The sequence below is a fragment of the Hetaerina americana genome, unplaced genomic scaffold (genome assembly GCF_022747635.1).
Source record: "Hetaerina americana unplaced genomic scaffold, ioHetAmer1.1.p SCAF_1, whole genome shotgun sequence".
In the NCBI taxonomy this organism is placed as follows: domain Eukaryota; kingdom Metazoa; phylum Arthropoda; class Insecta; order Odonata; family Calopterygidae; genus Hetaerina; species Hetaerina americana.
In genome coordinates, this window is record NW_027286069.1 from 100,191,894 (window position 1) to 100,203,697 (window position 11,804).

At 40.8% G+C, this 11,804-nt stretch overlaps 1 protein-coding gene across 1 annotated transcript in view; it reads right to left on the reverse strand.

Annotated features, from left to right (window-relative positions):
* The window catches only part of LOC139695306 (cytosolic phospholipase A2-like), a 100,236-nt gene extending 90,120 nt beyond the window's left edge, over positions 1–10,116 (reverse strand). Inside the window, exons 1-2 of the mRNA XM_071594013.1 lie at positions 9,591–10,116; positions 1,068–1,312 (exon numbers count right to left, since the gene is read on the reverse strand). Of these exons, the coding sequence (XP_071450114.1) occupies positions 1,068–1,210 (143 nt within the window). The 5' untranslated portion in view covers positions 1,211–1,312; positions 9,591–10,116. The remainder of the gene's footprint in view (positions 1–1,067; positions 1,313–9,590) is intronic.
* Positions 10,117–11,804: the final 1,688 nt, after the last annotated feature.

The window sequence follows — 11,804 nt, forward strand, 5'->3', positions numbered from 1 at the left end:
TCGAACAAACAATGAAATTTAATTCATATGAAATACCTTCCCTCCTTTCCCTCACTTATTACGTCTAACTACAGCCCCTCTGATGATTCACGGTTTGTTAACCGACACACCATTAGATTGGTTAACCGCTCGCCGACCGACCGCGGATTCGAACAATGACAGGAGTCATAGAGAAAAGCAGGCTAGAAGCAATGGAACTGGGGTGAAACAGCAAAATGATAAAACTAAAATGGATTGACAGAGTGACAAATGAAGTACTTCAATGAGTGGGTGCAAAACGCAGTGCAGGGCGCTTACAAGAGAAGAGAAACTAATGGAAAACATCTTCACAGACTACAGTTTTCCGAAGATTATTTGAAACTAAATCATTAGATGGCGGAATTCTCAAGGATGTATAATATGGATGTAATCGATGTTCGCCAGGACGCGAAATTATTGAAGGAATAAAAAGATTATCAGGTAACAGGATAGCTTCGAAAGTTGCTAAAAACTAATATTGAGATCGATAATCTACGATAATGATGACCTAAGCCGTCAGAGGGCACATCAAAGTCAATTAGCAAAACCACTGGTTCTCTTTAAGTTAACTGTACATATTCTTATTGTTTTTCCTAGGAAGGTAATACGTGAGAGTAAAAATGCAGTTGTGTTCTAAGAAAGTTATTTCAAAGCTCGTGTATTGTATAGCGTTTCCCATTAATTTTTCTCCGTAACTACTTTCATAAACTTCCTACATAAAAAAATACTAGAAGTCGATCAAGCCTTTTCTAAAATACTACAAGACCATCGTATGCACTTCAGGACGACGTCGATGGGTGAAAAGGGGGGTGTTTCACAAGAAGAAGTGAGATGCTTCCCCAAATGAGGGCAGAGGGAGGGACGAGAGGGGGCTAGTGACACTGGAGAGAGCCAACGGGTCTCCTCGCGGTCAATTCCGCAACAACACACCTCCACCCTTCCCTTGCGGCTTGCAGGGAGGATAGAGTGTATCCCACCTTCCCCGGAGAGGGGACAGGTCAGGAGATTTTTCCCCCGACTAACGGTTTTGGGTTCACGAGGCCTCCTACCTGTCCATCTCCCACATTTTGCTGGTGGTGCGCGGCAGGTTGCCGAAGAGCGCCACTTTCTTCAGCTGGCGGAGCTGCTTCGGCAGAAGGGGAGCTGCACCCTGGCCGCCGCCCTTGCCCTCGATACTTCCGTGGCGCTGCATTGCTGCCGACGACGCTGCTGCACGCGATTCAAGCGTCGGCGGACTCGGAGCTTTCCGCGAATCCTTTACGAGCACTTAACCGGCGATCCAATGACTGAATAACTGGAAAAGAAAAGAAGTGGAATAGGTCGTGGCATTCTGACACATGACAGACAACTCAAGAATGAATAACGCCGTCATTTAAATTTTTGGGAAAAGAGCAATTCCCTCCCAAACGCTTACAGCATCGGGAACAACGAAATGGAAGGTGTAGACTCAATTAGGGGAAATACCTAGGCGTTACCCTCACTCACGATCTCTTCTGGGTGAAAAACATACGGGGAATATGAGGACAAGCCAACAAAACAATAGGATTCACTAGCAGAATACTGGGTAAATGTGATGAAAAGGTCAAAAAGAAATGCTATCTGTGCCTGGTTAGGCCACATTTAAAACATGCTGCCAGTAGGATTCTCACGACGTTGAGTTGATTGCCCAATTGGATCGTAGGCAGCGTAGAAGAGCTAGATTTGTAAAACGTTATTATGATAAACTTAGTGGCGTATCCAAAATATTAGAAGAGCTGGGCTAGGATGCTCTCACGGAGCGAAGGTTAAAGTACAAATTATATATCTTGCATAAATTGGAAGGATGTCTCTTTGGCAATTATGCTGAAAATGTACTACTACCCCCATCGCACTACGATTATTACGGTAGGAGAGATCATGTCAATAAAATTAGAGAGGTCAAGTGTAGAACAGATAGATTTAAGATGTAATGTTTTCCACGAACGATATGGGATCATAATAACATTGCCAGGCCGCAGTAGGGGCATGTTCGGGTAAAAATTAGTCTGGTGTGTATTCAGCCCCTGCCACACAACCTGGCGGTGGCCTGCAGGGTACATAAATTAAAATAATAAATGATAGGCCGGCCGAGTATCAAAGCTCACGGCAAAGCAATCGAAGAAAAAATATTTTACACTGTACTTGTTGGCCCATAGATTTTATTGAATTATCCTGTTGCGATTGGGATTTTCCGTATTTACTAATGATCCATACGTATACTATTCGCAACAATAATACTTTCCGTCCAAAAATGAAAAGTAAACAAGAACTTGAGAGAAACAAAATTATGCAATATTTAAGTAAAAAATTAAAAAATGATAATTAATTTATTTCATGCTAATTCACTACTAATGTAATTGAAATTGAAATAAAATCAATACAAAAGGCATTGTACAAACTAATATCGTACTGACAAAAAGATTTTTTTAAATATAACGCTTATCTCATTTCCGCGGCTTGTAGGTATTTTTTGGAAAAATAAAATGAAAATATTAGCATCGAGGAATAAAAATACCATTTTTTGTGTTTAAGCGTCATCATACCGTATTCACTCTGAAAAATAATGACTCCTCTATGCATAGATTTCTGGATTAATACATTCATCTCGATGGACCTTAATGTAAGAAGCATTATTTTCTCAAACAGTTCAGTTTTTTTAAATAGCTCTTACAGAAATATACTCGTATTACGACATTTTGGGCATAAGAGGGCAAATACAAAAAAAAATTGGGCCAACTGACGACATTTCCTGTCGGCGCTCACGTCCACAAGCTAGCGAGAACCTGTTTAATTTTTTAATTTTTCGATAAAAAAACGTCCACTACGGTCCGGACCGGATACGGACCGGGAGGGCGACCAAATAGAGCGTTCAATCACATTTCCGCAAATCCAATACCAAGCAAATCCCTGTGAGCAATTACCAGTTTAACTGTTAAATACATGAGAGGATTTTTGACCTTCATCATGGGATCTTTCATCATAATTTTACACAATGTCATACACCTCCAGTCTGATATTCGGGGATTTTTTACTATTTCATTCAACAGAAAAACACGTTCTACAAGCCTTTTGGCTATAGAATACTCCTTAGAATAGTCTTCAAATTATATTTTTATCCTAACAAGGTAAAGCCATTGGACAAGCGATTAGAATCTCTACTGCTCATTCCCCTTTTATAATTCAAATGCTCAGAGGAGCATTTATTCCCCTCAGGCAAATCAAAGAGTCCTTGTTTGTTAATGAAGCTTTCCAATGCGTCCAACAGTCCGGGGTCAAAAATGTTGGCGTTATAATACGTCATCGTACTCCATCTCGCCCATTGCACCTTCACTCCGATATATATTCCACTAAAAAGGCGATCCTTTAATAATATATTGATCGCTAGGGAAAAAGTATAGTCACCCCACTATGCTACGAGGTATTTACCTTATTCGCGCCCTGTTCAATTCATCATCAAATCGTCATAATGCAGTTAAATATTTCCCCTAAACACTTCTGAAACAAATCTCAATGCACATTATTTGAAGAATTGGTAGACCGAAGTGCTTTCTCCCCCACATAAGTGAATAAGATTTATTTCGCATGTAGTATTGCGGTTAAAATAAATCTGGCTGATTGCCGTTGTCGTTCGACAGATGAACAGCTGATAACGTTAAGCGACGGTCTAAGAGGATTGAAAGCAGTGAGAGACGGACGTGAATCCGTGGAAGCGATGGGTGTCTATGATAAAAACCCTGTTTTTGTTAATTTCCATACGTTAATAGCAAAAGGTCAACGCATCTCAATACCCTGTGTAGAATAATCACGCGTTATGCAGATCCGTGCACGTATCTATCAGACTCTTGACGATATTACATGCAAGCGAAACGCGCCGTGTCGTCATTACGACCACTGTGATTAATTCCATAGTGTTTTCTTTGTGGCCCAACAGGGTAACTCCGTATCAGCAGTGAGCAGGGGAGGCGTCAGGCAGCTGAGGTCATTGGCACCATTAGGTGGGTAACTTGGTAGAGGATTTTCAAGGAATGGGGTACGGGTGGAGAGTAACACGGCGTCAGCATTACCCTACTCTTTGCGATAGACGCCAAGGAATCTACAATGAACAGGCCCATCCAATGGACGGCGTATTTGAAATAATATCCACATAGCACTCCAATAAGAGATTGAGAAACCTGTGAAAAATTTCGCCACCATCGGGATACGAAACCGGACCCTCAATGTGGGAAGCCAGCTTACTAGCAACGTACCAAATCGATACCCAGGAAAGGCGTTTTTTTCTTGGATTTAAAGGCATTTACCTTAGGATGTGACATCATCCGTGGAGGAACAAATTTGAGAAATGACCTTCGACGACGAAGCACACTAATATGGAAGGTTTACGTTCGGTGAAACGCGAAACATGGTGAATACCTGCAGGAAAAACTTGCGTATGCCAGGATCAGGCATAGATGATGATAATACCGACTAAAAGGGGACGCGGCAAAAAAAATTGGGGAGAGGTGAGGAATGAGTGGGTTTCGAAAAGATATGAATCGTAATTGGAAGAGTCAAGCATGAAATGAGCGTTCTACGCTGGTTGCCCATGTTACGAGAACAATTGAGAGTCGATTCGACCAAAAGGATGTTGGAGAGAGAAGAGTGAAGTCGTTTGAGTGAGGGGAAGGGGTAGGTCGAGACGGTCGTGTGCTAATGTGGTCGGATAGACTCTCAAGACGAGGGATATTTGTCGTCTCAGGAGATTAGCACGCATGGATGTGACATCGGCGAAAGTATGGAATACCTGAAATGGCTTCAAATCACTTTTGACTTAACCAACCACAAAGGACACGCGGTGAAGGTGTGTATGTGTGTGTACGTGTGAATATAAATTATTATTATTAGGTAATCTACCGGTTAAGGTAGGTTTTGGATGGCCAAAACTACCAAATGAATATTTTGTGACTCCTAACAAAACACAATCCAGCAACCTACTCTACATCAAGTCCTTATTCATCTATGTACTTCCTTCCTCCCTTCGTCCCATCCAACATCCCTACCCTGTTCCTTACCTTGCCTTGCTTGCCTAACATTCTCCCCTGTATTACAGTTTTCAGCATCCCACTGCCAATCAATATCCCCTTCATCCGTTTTTCCTGCCTGCTTAGGATTTCTCCCAACAAACCCCTCTCCTCGCCCACCATACCTAGTACTTCCTTATTTATTTTCCTTTCGGTCCATTTCGCCTTCTCCATTCTACTCCACACCCACATTTCAAAAGCCTCCAATCTACGTCTATCCTCCTGTTTCAGTGACCATGTTTCCGCGCCATACGTACGCTTCATATCAAAGTTTTTACGAGTCTTTTCTTAACACCCTTACGCAACGTCCCTGTAATCAACTCCCTCCTTGTGAAAGCCTCTTTGCCTAGCGCAGTTCTTCTCCTTACGTCCCTACTACTTTAACCGCGTTGGTCCAAAACACTTCCGAGATACGTAAACTGTTCCACCTGCTCTAGTTTTTGCCCTCCTATTTGAATGTTTAGCTTAGGCTTTGTCTTTTTGGAAAGTTGCATAACCTTTGTTTTATTAATGTTGATTATCACCCCATGTCTAACGCACTGCATTTCCAATTCACTCAAAATATTGAACCCAAAACAAATTACAACTCCATGAAAAATCCTGGTAAGAATCCATAAAAGCAAATATTTCTCACAAAGTATTCACATAGGTCGAAGATTAATTTGAAGGGCAGCAAGCGGGTATCTCCAAAGTTTTCGGAAGAGAAGAGTTTTCATCTCGATAAAATGGCCATGAGGCTTCAATTAAGACGATTACTATACATTTTGTGTCTTACATTACATAGACAAATTACATCCACATACAAATTGTATATAACAAAATAAACGAAAAATATTTTAGGGCTGATACATATAGTATAGCGACAAAAGGTAGATCGCTTATGATTACAAGATACCTAGGGCAAATTTATCTAAGGGCAAAAAGGAATTTCGGGAAGTGTTCAGAGAAATTAAAAAGAAAATATAGCGAAAAACTTGAATGAGAATCCGAAAGCATTTTGGTCGTACGCCAGTGAGTTTCAGGGAAATACTATAAGTCTACAATTAATACACTCAAAAATGATTAGAGATGAAAGAGTAACCAGCAGTTTGAAAGATGCTAACTTATTCAAATCCTTCTTTCAAAGCGTCTTCAACAATATCTCACCGAAAGTCTCCGATAGCTTCCCAAATCTTGCCGGCCAGCCGATGCCCAACATCGCAATTTCATATAATAGAACAGAAAGTTTTCTGAAAAATATTCAGCCTAATAAATTTTCCGGGCCCGATCAAAAAGTCTCCAGTATATTTAAAGAACTAACGTCGGATATCACACCGTATCTAGAAATCATTTTTAAGAAGTCACTAGTAGATCACAAGGTTCCGAGAGATTGTAAAACGGCTAACGTAACAGCAATATTTAAAGACGGAGGCGAGGAGGAACCGAGCAATTACGGACCTATTTCCCTCATATCATTTCGTGCAAGGTTATGGAACTTATAGTTGCTAGTTCGATCGTGATAAACCTTGATAATCAGGAGTTATTAATGAAAAACCAGCACAGTTTCCGAAAAGGTAGATCCTGCGGGAGACAACTTGAGCTTTTTGTTCATGATATTCTTATTTTGGAAGAGAGCAATGTTCCAGTGGACGCGATTTTTCTAGATTTTAAGAAAACCTTCGACGAAGTACCTCATAGTAAACTACTCGCAAAGCTAGGAGCATATGGCATGGATAAAAATATCGGGGGATGGATTAAAGACTTTTTGAATGGTCGGGTACAAAGAGTAGTCATAGATGGAGTTAGTTCAAATGCAGTAGAAGTTACTTCAGGTGTTCCTCAGGGAAGTGTTATCGGACCTCTTTTATTCCTACTTCAGGTTAACGACATTGACTCCGTAGTCACTAGTAATATATGTTTATTTACCGACGATGCAGTGGTTTACCGTGATATCCGTGATCCTGAGGACACAGCAGCTTTTTCATATTACCTTAATGCTAAACAACACTGGTGCGACACTTGGCAATTCAAATTAAATTTAGAAAAGTGCGTCGTCATAATTTTTTGGAAAAAGAGCAATTATCACCCGAACGCATTGCACTGCATTGGGAACACCGAAATGGAATGTGTAGACTCAATTAAATACGAGTACCTAGGCGTTACCCTCTCTCACGATCTCTCCTGGGTGAAACACATACGTGGAACATGTGGACAAGCTAACAAAACACTAGGATTCATTAGTCTAGTACTGGGTAAATGTGATGAAAAGTTCAAAGAGAAATGTTATCTGTCGCTGGTCAGGCCTCACACAGAATATGCTGCCAGAACATGGGATCCTCACGACGTTGAATTGATTTCCAAATTGGATCGCGTGCTGCGTAGATGAGCTAGATTTGTAAAACATTGTTATGATAAACTTAGTAGTGAATCCAAAATATTAGAGGAGCTGGGCTGGGATTGACTCACAGAGCGAATGCTGAAGTACAGATTATATCTCTTCCATAAATTCGAAGGATGTCTCTAAAGCAATTATGCTGAAAATGTACCATTACCCCCATCGTACCACGGCATGCGAGGTCAGGCCAGTAAAATTGGGGAGGTTAACGGTAGAACAGATTTTTTCCACGAACGATAAGGGAACATAACAACATCGTCCGACCGCTGTAGGTTCATGTTCGGGTAAAATTTTTCGGGTAAATCTGGTGTGTATTTGCCCCCTGCCACACACCCTGGTGGTGGCTTGCAGGGTACTAAAGAAATACAAAAATTAAAATATAACTGCTTATCATTCCCACATGGGAAATAAACCCAGACATTTCATTCAATATTTATAAAAAAATTACAGGAATTAAAAATTATAAAGAAGATGAGAGCAACTACCCTAACACCAACCGTGGAGTCAATCAAGGGCGTTATAAATGAATAATTGACCTTTTAGAACTAATGCTTGAAGTTCGCATAAAGGAATCAAAAATACAAAAAAAAGATCCTTGAGTAAATATGTACTTTAGTACATATTTAGTTCAACGCCATGAGGTAATTTACCAATATCACAATATTTTGCCATATTCGTAGAATAAATTGTATACCCACAATGAAATTACGCCTGGCAATGATGTAGTTAAATTGAAACCGGTCGCATTAATAAATTTTATTTTGTGAAAAATTGCCAATTTTCATTTCATTACGATATTCCACCATATCACGTCTGAAATGCCTACTTTTATAAAATTACGCCGACCAGGTGCGTGCAAAATCAAAGCTCATCATTACCAAATACAAGCCATGAAGGGACGCTCTTCGAAATTAGCGTGGTCGTGATACCCAAAGGCACGATTTGGCCGTAATATTCTCGTATTTCCCCTTTGGGCATCATCTTTCCAGCTACAAGTACCCAACTCAGACCTCATCACTTCACTAGGTACATCCCTTAAATCTAATTAAAGAACTATTCGAGGCCTGGGAGGACAGAAGGCTATTTGTAAGGTATCGATGGGAGGTATTGTGCAAACCTTCGCACAAGTTCTCTTCATCTAATCACATTGATGCAATGAGAGGTAACCTGCCGCTCTCAAGGCTGAAAGGAAGAGGAAACAATTCTCTTTTCTTTGACTCCGGAAAAGAAACACCACACGGGAATATATTAAAGAAAAGGTAATTGTCACACGAAAACATTCTAGTACTAGTGATGACTGTACGTGAAATGCGACCGGTGAGTTCATTTTTTAGTCTTTTACGGCAAAAAGTAGATGCCAGGTACTAAAATAATCTCGAAATAAACGTTTAAGGTTATATTAAAAGGCCATGTAAAGGTTATGGATGAAATATCACTTTGATGATAGTTATACTTTCGGGATTGTATACGCAGAAATTCAATGTTTAAATTTAAGGAGCGGGTAAATGGCGGATTGAAAGAATATTACAGTTTATCAGACATAACCTTTAGCTTAACGAAAGGCGTTAGAGACCCACGTTTGAGTTACCAATCTCAACAACGGCGTGCTTGAATATTTTCCACGCGTGAGCACCGGCACACGTTTCATAATTCCTATCACTGGCTAGAATTGACATACAACTCGGGACACGGAGAAATACAATATTCGTTAGAATAATCCTATTTCACAAAGAAAGTCTCACCTTGACAATTATGTCTGACAGAAATATCCCCTACCTCATTTCATAACGAGAAATAAAATCGGTTAATCATTAGATTTACGACATTAACAAAACTAAAATCTTAAATCAATGCAAATGTGCATCTGAGGAGTATGCTAACCATTATGATAACTGGGGTTGTGGAAGCGCTTCTCACTGAACATTTCGGCAATTTCTATACATCATACAACACCTTTTAATTCCACTAAGCAACTGCATTTTGGCGTAAATGACCCATTTAAACCTTCGACTGTGATCTTTAAATCTTCGACAGTGAGAGTTACGGTTAACGCAAAGCCACCACCAGGTTTTAGAATGTGTAAAAAAAATCATGCAATAAATTTATATACATATATATCATACCTATTTACTCATTCTTTCTTCTCAGATGCCAAGCAGCAGTCAGCGTTTTAAAAATACTCCTGCACCATACCTGAAGATATTTACCGTCGACAAATGTAAACAACCTGCCTTGGCTAGCGCGCGGCACGAGCAATGAAAAAAGAATGTGTTCCCGCGAGGCGTCGTAGTATATGGTCGTGATTCTTTATCGAACGGAGGAAAATACTGGGCACTCAGTACGCGGCTCGCTCAGTCGCGGGCTGACACCGCAACGATTTGGAAGTCACACTCGTTTAATCACTGGGGAGGACCGCTGCCAGAAGGGAGCGAAGCACGGAAGTCGGCCGAGAGAAGCGCACTCTCCTGATCGGTATGCGGCGAAAAAAAGCACGGGGCGTTGCTAAGATTCTCTCACTCTGGGTTAAGTGGTGCGACGAGGGCGTTCACTCGGCTGCCACGCTACGGGATGCTGCGAAAGTAACCAGCAATCAAGAGTCCGCCGGCAAGAAAACACACATCACACACACCGTGACAACCTCGTTCGCCTCTCTCGCCACGGCAACTGCTCGCCGAGAGGCACTACGAGAAGAATAAGCGCATAAACACGACTGTCCCGCCAGGCGGCCACTTGTTTCGATCCTCCTCCCCTCCCCTCATTTCCCCTTCCGTCCCCTTTCCCCCAAAACCACTGCCACTGCCGTACGCGCACCTTCTCCGAACGCTGCGGACGGCGTGCGTGCTGGCCGCGACCCGTTCTGCGTCTTGCGCGCTATGCGTTGATTTGCGCTCAAGTCTCCGGACGAAGAAAAGCTCTTCTGCGGGGAAGACGAAACAATTACAGTTCCGGGAATCAATATTACCGCATCTCGAGATTGCGGAATGGAGAAAAGTCCATTCTGATTTACAAAAAACGAGCTTTCAAGGAAAATTCAACATTACGATATAGCAGCAATAAAAATCACTCGGGAAGTGATTCGGTCACAATGAACAGCTTTTATAAAAATTTCATAAAAAGCTGCAAACCAGGATTTTGAAATGACGATTAAAATTTTGAAAATTAATATAATTCGTTAAAAAATATAGCTATTTTTTTTATTAACGAGCTACTTTTTCAAAAAAGTCACTTTTAATGATGACGAGGTCAAAACATAGATAACTTTTAAGCGAAAGTTATTTTACCGTTAATTCTTAATTTTGATTGAAACGCAAACATTTTATAAGAATAAATCTTTCAGACCAAATGTTCCACGCGCGTGCTTAGACTTAGATGAATCCCCAAACCAGCGGCGGCAACAGAAAGCGAGTTACTCTGGAATAAAAATGAGATTTTTTCATTACGTACGAACTGATATTGTCGCATAAACATAGCGGCGTCCAACTTACTGTTTGAATGTGGGGAATATGCTTTGTGATGAAGAGATATTTCTTTGGTAAAGACTTTGCGTGGAAAAAAAACCTTTTATCACGCGCGTAAAACCTCATAAAAATTGTTTCTCATCAGTTTGACGGCATTAGTCAAAAGGGATATTCTTCATGAACACACTAATTGATTCCTTTGCGAAAAACTCCACACATTATGAATATTAATCACTATCTTGATTTAAAAAAAAATTAATCTTCCTCAACTCCCATAGAATGACGGCAGAGTTAGCCTATGAAACGTCGGCACAGTATCTGAATGGGCAGAATATCTGACCGGGTGCGACTTCATATGCGCGCGTAAAAAACGAGAAAAACGTCAAATCCTTCGCTTGTAATTAAACCTGAAAACCTGAGCATTCGAATCACTCGTTATTCGCAACGAGTAACACAAATACCACGCCTTTTTATGTTACCGGGTTAGTATTTATTCGGCAGTGCATACATTTGGAGAATATTTGGGTTTGGAATTTTTATTAAACTAAAGCATAACTTTTACCTAAAATTGTGTGTGCGACGTCGAGTGTGTCAACAAAACGATCACTGGCATTAAAAACATATCATCCTTCTCATATCACACATCACCAGAAACATAAACTCGGTAGTAAAAAGATGACCATTATCGTTGCGTTAAACTCCCCCGCCTACTAACTCTCCAAGTGGTTCGACGCCCAGTATAAAGCACTGGGATCTACAGGAGCATATGGCATCAAAAACTTCATCGATAACATTCCACACGTACGCCTCTTCCCTAATGACATGATGGTATCTTTCAACTTAGAGAAATTATTCCTCAGAGTCCCTATTTCCATCGCC